The 13,469-nt window shown below is 61.6% G+C and overlaps 1 protein-coding gene across 1 annotated transcript; it reads right to left on the bottom strand.

Moving 5' to 3' along the window:
* Positions 1–18: 18 nt before the first annotated feature.
* BESB_032650 (uncharacterized protein) lies at positions 19–13,375 on the bottom strand (the record flags this gene model as incomplete). The annotated part of the gene is made up of 16 exons (XM_029361857.1): positions 19–442; positions 876–1,031; positions 1,420–1,529; positions 1,825–2,105; positions 2,564–3,811; positions 4,229–4,502; positions 4,819–5,334; positions 5,648–5,848; positions 6,251–6,740; positions 7,001–7,843; positions 8,537–8,730; positions 8,939–9,096; positions 9,386–9,557; positions 10,396–10,531; positions 11,387–11,637; positions 11,954–13,375. The coding sequence occupies 16 exons, from the start codon at positions 13,373–13,375 to the stop codon at positions 19–21; spliced, it is 6,876 nt and encodes a 2,291-aa protein (XP_029215077.1).
* Positions 13,376–13,469: the final 94 nt, after the last annotated feature.

The following is a 13,469-nucleotide window of genomic DNA, read 5'->3' as shown; positions in this document are numbered from 1 at the left end:
CCCCATGTTTCGGGAAAGCTACACATACGGCTGTCTGCCAGCGTAGGCGACACCCGATGTAGGCCTGTTTCGTAGCAGCCTGCCGCTGCCGGCAGGATACGCATGTCCGCAGGTTATCGCGGTCGGCTTCGGCACCCAGAACGCTAATGTTTGGGGCCTTCCACATGTGTAAGCGAAAGTATTCCTGGACACTAGTCTTTTGTCGTAGCCCGACGGCGGCAGGCGCTGAAACTTTGCCGCAAGGAAGTACCCGTCGATAGGCATGAAGTCGGCTGGCTGAGGGAGCCTGTCCAGCACTGCCACGAGGAACTCGAAGTGACCGATGCAGCCATTCGTGATGAACGCTGAGGACGCATTTAGCATCCCGGCAGCTCCTGAACACAGCTTGAGCAGCAGCGACAACATCTGGCTTGAGCGTTTCTCTTCGGCGAGACACAGTTTCCTGCAGAATACCAGCAACGCACGACAACAGGCATCGGGCGAATGTACGCGATTGGCGCAGAACAGCCATTCAGGGTCCAAGCGCTGGACCCTGTCGGGGTCAGAGTTCCAGAAACGTGGTTCCAAGTGCATCAGCCTCACGAAATCCTAGGGAGGGGGGGGCGTTAGGTTTATCTCCTCAGCTGAGTTTTTGTCGTGTTTCCTGAAACAGGCTGCTCACGGCCACGCGGCATGCTGCCCTCTCCCCAGTCGGTGCTGCTGACAGGCGCCTGGTTGCGAAAAGAGAAAGCAGAATGGCCAGCGAGGAGACTTCACGCGGGGGGGGATGCGGAGGCGCACACGTACCGCAGGCCGCAGCCTGAGGCTGGGCGCCAGAGTTGCATGGGCTGTTAGGAGGCCTCGAGATTCGAAGCGCGGCGAGTACCCAGCCGTACCTTAAACTGTCGTTGACCTCGGTGCATTTCAAATGCGCGTCGAGGGCGCGGCGGTTCGTCTCCCACTGGCTCTTTAGCTGCTTGATCAAACCCGCGTCAACGGGATTCAGGCGCTCGTCCAACGGCCGGCCATTCCCGAGGTACCCCTGAAGCTCTCTGCGTTCACAAGACGCGCCGGTTCAGGGCAATACGAGAAGACGGCGCACAGCCCGTCTCTGCGCGACGCGGGTCGACTGTGAGCAAGGTGGAACCCACGGGCCTGCGGCAGCATGCTTCCCGAATTTCCAGCCCCTTCCGCAATCTGCGCCAGAGGGTAGAAGTGTGAAAGGACTGGAGCCGCGAATACCCGGACGATGAAAGTTACAGCGTCTGAAGGGACTCGGCGCGCGAGCACCAGCAGGGTTCAGCGTTCGGGGGCGCGGACGATCGGCCTCCCGCTGCGGGCTGTGCGTCTTTGAGGCTGACCGGAAAAGTGCCCAACTGAGAGAGCAAGGAGCACGAGGCTAAAATACGTCTCACGCCAGCTCAGCCTCGAGGCTCTTACTCGAGTTGACCTTGAACCATTTGCGCGAGGTCGAGGAATATGCCGCACACCGCGACCGGGAAGAGATCGTTCCTTACGTGGCGGCAGACACATCGAATCGTGGAGACGAGCTGAGCAAATGCAGTCAGCAGACGACCTCGCATCGACAGCAGAACCCTCTCTCTCCCTGGCGCAGGGTTGTGCGCGGGTTTCGAACTGGGGTCCATGACTTTAGAGACGAAAAAAGTGAAGCGCCGCGAAAGGCAGACTCTTCTCAGGCCCCGATGGCGTTCAGCAGCCTGGAGGCATGTGTCAACCAACTAAAGGACAGTTTGCCAGGCAGGAAGCTGATAGAAGGTTTCTAGCAGGTTGCCTCTTGCTGAGTTTGTGATCGGCGAGTGTGCGGAAGGTTGAGAGGTCACGCACCTTTTGCCTGTTGGCCTCGGCCTTGCGCCGAAGATACTTGGCAAAAAGCTCGACGTAGACAGGGCCCTCTTCGTCTGCTGCAGGAGCGCCGTTGCTCCCGCCGCTTTTCTTCCCGTCTGGCGACCTGCTGCCTGGGGAATATGCGGCGGCGGTTGCAGCGGCTTTCGCTCGAAATTCTTTTTCAATGTCCTCCACGGCTGCCGCGTAGGAAGGGGGCAAGCTAGTCACAGGTCCCAGGAGCCACTGGAGCATCGTCGTCCGCGCTGCGTCTTCCACCGCCTCTGTCTCCACAGGATATCAACCACGAGCGAGACGGCACACACAGGGACTCGCGTCGACGCGCAAGGCTCGACAGGCGGGACTGCAGCTGGGCGCGAGTCCGCTGCTCTGGCTCGGCTAGCCGATCGCCAGTGCTCCACTTTAGCACACACAGGGCAGCCGCACCAACGCCTCGACGGGGACACCCGCGAAGCAAACAGACGGATGCGCATCCGGATAAGAGAGAGCCTAATCTCTGCCCCGAGCGCCCAGCCTGTGGCGCTCCCTGCGGATGTCTGGGGGAGCCGTCAAATCCCGTGGAGAGGAAGGAATCGACGCCAAACATCTACCCCCTAGCCCCTACACGCCCGCTTTCCACGCCCGTCTGCAGACACGCCCCCCCCCCTACCCCGCCCCCCCAAGTGTTCGCCGTGGCATGCTTTAGAGATAAGCCGCGTCGCAGCCCAGGCCGTTTCCTCACCTCGCGACTCTTGCTCAGTCAGGCCTTCACGCTGCGCGTCCGCGACCGCACTCGCGTCGTGGGGCCCGCGGGGCAGCCCGCCGCCGCTCGTCAGCCCCGGCGGGAGGCCCGCCGCCCGCCTCTTGGCGTCTCCGCTGTGCACCCGCGTTGCGTTTTCCCTCGCGCCTCTCTTTTCACTGGCGCCCTCTTTCGCGCCGCCGCCGGTCTCTTCGGCGCCCGCGGAGGGCCGGTAGTCCTGCAGCAGCGGAAGCCCCAGCAGAACTTGCTCGGCGCCGTCTTTCACTCTCGAACCCTGGGAGGGACCCAGGCACTGCAGCCGCTGACAGAGGGCGAGCAGGGCGGCCGCTGCGAGGGCGTAGCCGCTGCGAATTTCGTGAGCTGCATTAACGCGAAAGACCGCGGCAGACCGAGCCGCGGCGCCCGACCCCGCCGCTGGCGAGGGCGCGTCCTGCGTTTCTGCGCCTCCGCCGGCGCGCAAAACAGGCTTTGGCGAGAGAGCGGCGGGCGAGGCCGCGCGCCGCTGTAAACTCCTCTCGGAGAGTGCGGCCTGCACATGAGACGCGAAGGAGAGTGCACGGCGCTCGTGGGTCGGCGGCGCGTCCATCGACAGGAAACTCAAAGCAGGAAGTTGTGCCTGGGCCTCCAGACCCGCAAAAGGCGCTTCACAGCGGGCGCTGCTGGGGAGCGACGAGCTCCGGCGCAGGGTCCAGTCCCCTCCCGTTGCGGTGTGGAGTTCGCTGCATCCTCCCACTGACGCCGCCATCGGCGGAGCGGCTATCGATCTGCCCGAGCGCAGAGCGTCTCGCCACTCTTTCTCGGCGTCGTCTCCGGTCTGTGGCCTCAAGCTTCGCCAGGGAGGCAGCGACCGTGCGCCGCGCGTGCCTGCCTCCTCCGCCGCCGCACCGCCGGTTCCGCTGGCGGCTTGCCGCTCACGAGGCGAAAAAGAGAGGGGCGAAGGGGGCGGCGGCCAGGCAGAGGCGGAAGGAGCCTCTTCGAAGAAGTCAAGGATAACGGCGGACGGGCGCCTGAATTGTTTGAAGCGCCCTCTCCCGCGGTCTGCCGCGTCGAGACTCCCGGCTGCTGAGTCGCCCAGGCCGAGACGAGCGCGGCGGCGCAGCGTTCCAGCCACCTTAGTCGAGAGCGCAAAACAGTGAAAACAGCGCTGAGCTGCAGCCTCGTAGTGCTGCTGAAGGCGCTGCAGCGCCGCGACCGCCGCCCGCTTGGGAGCCCCGTGGAGGTGGCCGAGCCCTGCAGGCGAGTGACAGCAGGCGCAGATACGCGCGCCAAAGAAACGCAGGACATAATGAGCGCGTTTTCAAACCCTGTGGATGACGACGCGCATGCAAACAGAAGAACCCGTGGCGCAGCGTGGCGGGGGAAGAACCCAGGGGCGCGAGAATCAGTATCAATTTGTAACGAACTACGCGGCACGCCACGGCTCAAACCACAAGACAGCGCGCATATATATATATATATATATATATATATATATATATATATATATATATATATATATATATATATGCAAAGGTATATATATATATATATGTATTCGCAGGTGCGCGGCGGGGGCCGCATCTAGGGCTCCTCATGTGACTTTGTCCGGTTTGTAGGCGCTGCCTTTCGCTGTTGGAGTGTTCCTGCCGCACGCGGTGGGTCGCTTACCATAGAGCCGCGCTGTTCGGTCCTCGAGCGACGCAAAGTGCGCCTCAACCTGCCTGTGGCCTTCCGTCGCAGTCGTCTCCAATCGCTCTCGCCAGCTGGTCACGCGCGCCTCCCAGTCTTCTCTTCGCTTCTCAATCTCTTGCAGCCACTGGTCCCTCTTGAGCGCGGCCTCGCGCATCTCTCTCTCTGGAATCGAGGCGAGAGGCGCGCTGAAGAAGGCCTGAACCTTCGCCTGCGCCTTCTGCAGCCCTGCAACCAACTGCTGCTCAATAAACTGAAAAAAACCAGAAAACCAGCGAAAACAATTTCGCGCAACACAGAAAACCGGGGAGAGAGCAGTAGGGGCGATCCCCAAGGCACGTCAACGAAAAACGGCAAGCGAAATACACGAACGATACGATGAGAAGAGGGCAGTGGAACTGTAAAGAGGAGACGGCTTCCGGAAGAGAAAGACGGAGGCGTGTAGAGCAGAATCGAGCGTAGAGGAGCCATGCACACGAGCTCCCGCATTCCCCGTATCTCTGTAAACAGGCGTAACTCCACACAAGCTCATCGTCAAAAAGACGCCTCCACCTCCGCGTCCGCATGACCTGTATTTTTTTTTCGGCGTTTTTCTTCATTTGGTCCTGTTCCTGCACACAGTGTTTCCGCCGCCTCTTCAGCTGCTGCATCAGGCAGCCGCCAAGCCGCCCGTCGCGGAGCTCCTCGGGTGTGCCCAGGGGCTCGTCGCTCGCCCTCGCGCCTCCGCCGCTGTCGTCCTCTCCCCCAAAGAGCGGAGACTCCTCTGGGGCCCCCTTGGCGTCGCCCTCGCTGTAGGCTTTGACTGATTTTCTTCGCGTCGCGGCGGACTTCCCCGGCGAAGCGCCTCGGCGCCGCGAGGGGGCGGCGCCGCCCGCGGACTCTGCGGAAGCGGCGACCGAGCCCGGGGGCTGCGGCGGCAAGGCAGACGGTGCAGAAAGGAAGCAGGCGGCAGCGGAGGGAGAGGGAGGGGAGAGAGTAGCTGCGGAGGCCGCCGCCCGGAGGCTGCTGTGGAGGTCCTCAAGGCGGAGTTGCTGGATGTCTCTTTGCGCCTCCACGAGCTCTTGCATCTGAGCCTCCAGCTCGTCCTGAAAACCCAAAAACCGAAAAAACACGCGCCGCATGCGAGCATGCCGCAAAGTCACGAGAGAGACCTTCTTCCACATGTCTATCGCATTCAAGGCAGCCAGGCGCCTAACAACCGCGGATTCAGCGCAGCGCCACAAAGACACCGCCAAACGGCAGCCTGAGCGGGCGAAGGGCCTCGCATGTCTCTCCTCGCTTCTCCCTCCTCGCGTTGCTGGCGGTGTGGGCGCCTGCGTATGCCGATTCGCCCGCGCTGTCGACTCTGTTTTGTCTCCAGCCATGCGTGTCGTCTTTCCTCTGTATTGCAGTGGTTACTTCCGCTTGGGAGAGGAGGGCCTGTTGAGACGCGACAGTCTGCGCGAAGTTTCGCAGGAAGCGCTCGAGCCGGGAGGCGTGCGAGGCGAGCTGCTGTTGACGCTGTTTGTAGGCAAAGGCGAATGAGGCGACTGTCGCAGAAGTCGAGTCGAACTCTGCAAGCGTGCGCTTCATCTCTAGCAGAGCCGCGGAGTAGGTTGCCTGTGTAGAAACAGGCAACTCAGAGAACGGCCTGGAATCACCGAAAGCAGAGAAAAAGGAGAGTGAAAAGACAGGCCGCTTTCGCGAGAGCGAGCACTCTGTGAATTCCGTGCCGCACACACGCGAAAGGCGTGCTAGATGCCAAACACGCGCAGGCGCAAGGCTCGAGGTTCTCCCGCGGGCGGGTTCCTTGAGGAAGAGGCTCAGCCAGAGCCCGCATCGCAGCTGAGATCGCGAAGCGGAGAGAAGACCTGCGCATACGTGGCAGCGGTGCCCCCACACGCCTATGTCTGTGTCGCCCTGCATGCTCAGACGAAAAGGCGTTTCTTCTTCATTTCTTTCTCGTCTACTGATTTCACTCTGGAGGTAAAACCGTTGAGGTTGAACGCGCGGGGGACGTACCTCTCCCAGTTCAGTGGCTGCCGTCTCGAGTTCCTCGAGGGTGCGCACGACGAAGGCGAAGGAGGCGTCGCGCAGACGAGCGAGGCCTTCCTTCCAAGATTCTCTGAGGCTCACGTCCGCGAACCCGACATCCTCCCGGCTCTCTCTCCCTTCTTCTTCCTTCAGACTGAGCCCTTCCCGCGGAGGGAAGAGGGTTTTGCTCTCCTCTTCTGCCGAGTGTCGGCCGCTCGGCTGGGGTTCTCGCGCGCCTGGCGGGCAGCCGCTGCGGGGCGGAGCCGCGGGAGAGGCCGAGGGCGGCGGGGGCGACGCCGGCGGAGACGCGCAGGCAGCAGAGAGCGGCTTCGTCTCGCCTGGAAGGTCGGCGGCGGAGGCATGGGACTCGAGTGTTGATGTGCGCGCGGGCATGGAGACTCCTGAGTCGAGTGAAAGGTTCCCGAGGAGCGCCTCGAAGGACATCAGCTGCCGATACACCTGGCCGCCGGGGTCGGTCCTGAAGAAGACAGGCATGCAGAGACACGCGACGCGAAAAAACGCAGGCGTGGAGAGACAAATCGTGGAGCGTGAACTCGACCACGGAGGGGACTCAAGAGAGAGGAAGTGGCACAGCAGATGACGCCAGGCCCCTGCAGCTTGCGCGGCCCTCCTAGGCTGTGCCTAAGGCTCCCGCCGAGCGGAGAGCCTTCTCGGCAGAGACAGGCGCGTCGGACGCTGCGCAAAACTGAGGCGCACTCGTCGCCCCGCGCCGCCTACCAGTATGTGTGTTTGTCTAGATCAACTTCCTCTTCTTCGCCCGCCGTTGCTGTCCCCTTTTTTTCTCCGCGTTTTCGCCCTTCGTCTGCTTCGCCCTTCGCCCCGCCGCCCGAAGTGCCTCTGCTGGCCGCCCCTGTGGCGCTGCCGTCCCTCGAAGCGCCCCCCGGCGCCTTCTTGTGACTCGCGCAGCTGGCGGCGTGCGCCGCCTTGTGGTTTCGCCTGACAGGGCCTTCAGCTTTCTTCTCAGCCGCGCGCGCTGCCGTGGAGACCGTCCTGCCCGCTTCCGCGTCAGGCTTTGAAGGTGGCGAGCGCGTGGAAGGCGCCGCGGCGCGGCCTCGTCGGCGGGCGTCGCTGTCCGCAGCAGCGCAGGCTGCCACTCTCTCTTGCTCCAACGAAGTGCGGCTCGCATGCAGCAGCTTGTCGTCGCCCTCGCCGCCCTTCGCCGCGGTCGCCCTCGAGGTCTCGCACCCCCCAGGGGCTCCGGCGCCGGATGGCGCCGGTCCCGCGGCTGCAGAAGCCCCTGCGGTCTCCCCACCACGGGGCGAGGAAAGCTGCGAGGAATCGGCCGGCGATAGCGACTTTTGGTGGAGGTGTTCGCGGGCCTCCGCGAGCGCGGCGAAGGCCTTCTGCTGCGTCGCAGAAAGCGGCACCAGCGCCCAAACATGAAGGAACTTAGAAGTTTCGCGCTGCTTGCGCTCCTGCGTCTGCGGCAGAAAGTCTTGACACCGGGCGCCGAGAGCCTTTACGCGCGCGCGAACGAGGTCTTCCAGGCAGCGCAGCTCGCTCTCCGCCTTCTTCTTCAGCGTATCCAAGGCGCTCAGGGTCGGCGCCTCCTTCATCTCGCTGGCAGAAAGGGAAGGGAACCCCCACGCCGCAGGACATGCATACTGGGCTTCGACGTGCCCAGACGTAAACGTTGCTTCACACTTGCACATGTCTGACCATGCCAAACGCATGTCATTTGCATGTCGTGCTGCGTGGGTGCGAGGGAGGAGAAGGGGTTTTCGGATTTCTTCGCCGACCAAAGTGCGGCGCTCGTCGTAGCGGGCCTTCTCACGTGCGCATCTCCAGACATCCGCGCCTTCAGCGAGTGCATCTGTGCAGTCGTGGGTTTCCAATGAAACGCGCATCTGAATGCCCACGGGGCTGCTCCCCGATGCATGCGTAGACTTCTGTGCAGAGGCAGGCACGCGAGCTCTACTTCGCTTCAGCCTCCGAACCGGTGCCTCTCGAGTTATTGAGCCAGTGAGACGGGCTCACCGCCCCGCGGGGAATTCCTCTTCTAAATCCCCGAGCACATCCAGTGCGGTCTTTCGATGTGGGTTTTCGGGTCTTTCACCAGGGCGTTTCTTTGATCTCGAGCCCCCCAATTCACCAACACAGAATGCACGTCACTCCCGAGCTGTTTGAGTGCGAGTTCGAGACTCCGCCCCATGCAACTTTTTGAAAGCTCGACAGGAAAACTGCAGCACACACACACTGCCTCAGAGGGCGCCTTCGCGTGTCCGCGCGCGTGTGTTTTTCTCTTTTTCTCACTCGCGAAGGGCAAGGAGGACAGCCTCTTGGCGTCGCGTGGCGTCCGCGAAGTCCTTCGCCGCTTCTGCAGCGACGCGTCGCTGCGCTCCGTTGAGCGTGTGGTGCGAGGCGCGGAAGGCCGCCAAAAAGCGGGCGAGGGCCTCGAGGAAGTTCAGCACCCGCAGCGCCGCGGCGTGCTCACCTCGCTGGCGCTCCTGAAAAAAACCGAAACAGATAGGGGAGGAACGGCTCCCACCTGGGGTTTCAGCGTCCGCAGATGCGCGCGTCCAGTTCAGTTTTCCCCCGCGAGAGATGAAGCCTGGTGCTGGGCGCGGCGGCTCTCCGGCGCGTGTCTGGCGCTCGCCTGGCGCACGCGTGCGCGAAGGTTGCCGCGGCCGGCGCCCCTCGAGGGCCGCCTCCGACCTCGATTTGCGCGGCCTTCGCGTGCAAGTCTGCCAGCAACTCTTGCAGGTGCTTCTGCTGAAGCGGCTCCAGGAGCTCCGTCGCCACCTCGCTCGCCGTCTCGCAGGCTCCCCAGAGAACGCGCGCGTCGTACAGCTCCACGCGCTTCGCACACTGACCTGGTGAAGAAAAGAAAACCGGAGGCGCACACGACATCTCATCCGGCCGTCTGCGTCGCCAGACCAACGAGGGAGGGAGAGGCGGAGGGGGGGGGGGGTGGGCTGGGGGGCGTGGCTCTCGCGAACTGGGCTGTGGGACTAGGAGGTAAACAAAACAAAAGAGAGATCGGAGGAGGAAGCGACGCCCGCCAGCGACTGCAGAGTCCACGCGGATACTGCCAACATATAGTCAAACCCCGGTGGGGAAACAGAGCGCTCTCGCGGGGCGAGCTGCCGTGGGGTTGCGTACGGATGAGCGCTTCGCAGCGGCGTCGCTGTATGTCTTTCAAGTCTGTGAAGTCGCCAGCGAGGTTGCTCAACCACGTCCTGCCCTCTTCGCGAATGCGCTCGAGGCGCGCGAGCCATCTGCGCACCTTCTCCGGCGTCACACAGGCCGGCAGACAGTCCAGCGCCTCCTGAACCTGTACACCGCGAGAGAGAGAATCCAGGCCGTTTTCCGCTGATGTGAGCCTAGACAGACGCGTGAACGCTTTTTCCTGGCCTAGCATAAAAGCCTTGACGTCTCTGTGACCCACTCACTGGGTGATTTAACTCCGGTGGCCTCATCGCTCGTCCACACCCAAGTGCGCAGAGCGGGCTAACGACTTCAGAGGGAACGCAGGCGGCGAATCACACACAAGGTGGATCCAAGGCATGCGAAGCAAAAAGGCATGACGAGCTCGAGGGAGAGTGTAGAGTCTCACTCGCCCGTAACGCGGCCTGAGTCAAGGAACCGGCAGTCAAGAGCGCAGCGAGGCGAAAGCATCGCGCTGCGCAGCCCGGCGATTCAGCGCAGGAGAGGAGACACGCACACTAGAAGAACGGTCCGCGACCGCGGAGACGAGGCGCATGAATGCGAAGGCGGCTGAAAGCAGCTAAGAGGGCACAGCACAAACGAACTCGCAACCCGCGGGGGAGCTGCGCCTCTCCGTTGAGGCGCCCAGAATGCGTTCTGTGAAGCGCAACACAGAGCAGCGACGCGCGCCGCCGGCGCGCGTCAGCGAATGACGTGCAGAGAGGCCTCGCATGCTGAGCCTGGGACGCGGAGACTCTTCTCTCTCGAGCGGCAGCGGTGTGAGATTCGCAGGCTGGTGGGGATTCTCACGCCTGCAGGACCCCAGAAACTCGTCTGTCCCGTGGTAGTCTATAACTGAGGAGGCTCAGGATATCGTAGCCGGTCGCCCCCTGCGCGCGTGGAGAAGGCATTTTCGCCCTCTGAGCAAAGCCGTTTTCGCCATTTTTTTCCGCTCTCGCACTCACGACTTCGTGGCGCTTGAGCGACAGCGCCTTCTCCCTTTCTCGCATCTGCGTCTCGAGCTGCTCCTTCTCCGGAGGCGACGCAAAGTCTGCCTCTCTTCGCAGCGTCCGCGCCGCCAGCCGGATCGCCCAGTCGTGGCTGCAGACAGGCAAGCGCCGAGACAGGCGCATGCAGCCGATTCGGTCGCGGAGGGCGAAAACGCATGGGGAGCGAAGCACGCAGCGAGCGCTCGCTCCTTCAAACAGAATACTACGGCAACGACGACAGTGCACGGATTGAAGACGGCGACAGCAGAGCCTGGAGCAGAGTCGGGAAAGGGGAGGGGAGGGTGAGGGAGGCGTAAACACACAGAGAGGGGCACCGGGGCGCTGCAGCAGCTGTCGCCCGGAGAAAGGCACGTGAGGCAGCAAAACAGAAAGACAAGACTGAAGCAGAGACAGAACGTCAACAAGCGAATGTTCACGTCGCAGCTCATCCAGGGACGTGAGAAGGTGGGCACGTCATGTATTTTGAACCTCTAAATATTGACATCAGGCTACAACAGACACGACGTGCAGGCGCACCATACCCAAGCAGAGACACTTCCACTCACGAAAGGCCTGGCCAAGACGAGACTTCCTCTAAGCACCCTGCGCACGCCTAACTCCCCACCTGCCTCTCCGCCTCTCCCTGTCCACATATATATATATATATATATATATATATATATATATATATATATATATATATATATATATACATACAGATAATTGGAAATAGATACAGATATAGAGATAGAGATAGACAGGTAGATAAAGATAGAGAGAGAAAGAATATAGATGTTCATGAGTGTGTGTGACTCCGTATAACTGCTCCACTGCAGTCTAGTTTTTCGTGGCTACGTCTATATCGGTATGTCCTCGATGACATTTCTCTACGGCGCCGCTTGCCGGGGTTGCTTGCTCATTCCCCCTCTCCGGTCGTGGCGGGTTCCACCGTCGTCGCGTTTCTCACTTGTGGATTTTGAGCTCGACTCTGCACTTCTCGTAGACAGCTGCATGCTGCGCCGTCCACGCGTCCACGGTGGTGACGAGGCGCTGAATAATGCTCGCCTGCGCGCGGTGAGTGTGCAGAAGTTTGAGGTTTTCTTGCTTGCACCAGTCTTCGATAATCCGCTCGATTTCGCCCCTGCTGTGAAATGTGATACTCTGAAGCTCGCGCGACAACTCCTGCATGCGGCCGGCAGCAGCTGACTTTCTTTCAAACTGCACATACGCAGAAGGAACCGAGAAGGCGAATCAAAGCTCGAAGGACAGGCGATCGGGAAGCGACAAGCACGTTCCCTGGATGAGCTGACGGAAGGAGGAATGGAACAGATGAGAGAAGAGGGAGAACGTGAAACGTTAAAAAATGCGAACAAGAGAGACGAAAAAGTCCGCATACCCGTGTGCGTACATATGTATCAATCTATATATTATAGGCGCGATGCGGGCGTCTGAGGGCTCAAGTATTTACTTGTCCAGATGCTTTCGATTCTTCGTCGACCCGTTGCTCTCAACTTTTTTCCCCTGCTTTTCTAACCTCGATGGCGTCCATGTGTGCGGCGAGCTGAGTGATGGTCACTCGCATTCCGTGTATGAGTTCTTGCGCGTGTTTCATGTTTTCTTCGAGAACATCTTCTGTCCACGCCTCCTCGCGTTTCTTTTGTCCTTCTTCATGAGTAGTTGCCGCTTCTGTTCCTCCTTCTGCATCTCCCTCCTTGGCTGCATGCTGGTGGGGGTTTACGCCATTCTCGCGCTCTCCGCCATTTTTGCAGTCGAGTGGGTCCTGCTCTGCGTACAGTCCGCCGCCCGGGCCTTTCTCGTCTTCGTCGAGGAAGAAGAGCTCCGCGCACGATGAGTCTGCAAGACGCGTTTCCTGTTCTTCTGTGCTTGTCGGCTTCTCGGATTTACAAGGAGCCACAGGGCGCTTCTGATCCTCTTCAGCTCCTCGTCTCCTGCCCCCCGTAGCGACCGTCAATCGCCCTCCTCCTTTCGCACTTGGCGCTACCGGCCCTCCCGGGGGCGTCGCTCCCCCGCCCCCTGCCGCCACAGAGACCGCATCCGCTGAATGCGGCGACTTGATCGCGCGCGACGGCTGTTCGCCATCCGGCGGCGGCGCGAGTGTTTGTGCCCGGCTTTTCTCTTTTTGCTTTTCTCCCGCTGACGAGTCTCCTGCGGCCTCAGCCGCGCCCCTCTCCGCGGCATCCGCCTCTGCCACCGCAGCACTCTGCGCGTTTTCTCGAAGACGTTCCTGATAGGCCCGCACGCGCTGGCGCTGTTTTTCTCGCCAGCGAATTTGTCGCTCGAGGCGGTCTTCTAACGTGGCCTGCAGACGCTTCAGAGCAGTTTCGCTAGCTTTCAGCGCGTCTCGAGCTTCCACGCCGCGGGCCTTCGTGCGCGCCTCAAAGGCTGTCTCCAGCTCCTTCCACTCTGCGTGCGCCGCAGCCAGAACTGCCTCTGCCCTTCCCTTTAGCTTGCTCGTCAGGCGCTCGCAGAATGACGGGGGGGGAGCTGTTTGCGTCTGGGCTCTTGCGGGTTCCTGAGTGGGTCCGCGTGGCCCTGTAGGACGGCCGCCCTCGTCGTGACTCTCCGCGTCTGCCGCGCACGCGAGCGCCTCAGCGCCTGCCTGTGCCTCTCGCGTCTTCGCTGATCCGCCACCTAAGGCGTCGCCGGTTCCTGCGCGCGAAAGGGAAAGGAGAGGAGACGCTGCTTTTTCCGCGTCCTCTCGCAGTGTTGCAGCGTCGGTTGACGCACCCTCGTAGGGAGTCCCTGCTGGCGACTGACTGGCGTTTGAAGAAGCAGAGGCGCGGCTAGAGGCATCGCTTGGGCCCGCGCCGCGCGGTTGCTCGTTCGCTGCAGACGGCCTCGACGAGTTCAGGGCCTGAGGAGAAGGCGAACAGGACGACGTTCGTCTCTTGGGAATTACGCGAGCGCGCCCGGCTGTAGGCCGAGGTGCTTGCATTTTTTGCCACGAGAAGGCAGGGAAGACGGAGAAGCCAACCCCACGGGATTGCAGACTGGGGGACTCCGCAGCGCGAGCTGCGTCAGTGTGTGCA

This window comes from Besnoitia besnoiti (genome assembly GCF_002563875.1).
Source record: "Besnoitia besnoiti strain Bb-Ger1 chromosome Unknown contig00018, whole genome shotgun sequence".
Taxonomy (NCBI): Eukaryota; Apicomplexa; class Conoidasida; order Eucoccidiorida; family Sarcocystidae; genus Besnoitia; species Besnoitia besnoiti.
Note: the sequence above shows the minus strand (reverse complement) of the source record. Positions and strands in the feature narration are given on the sequence as shown.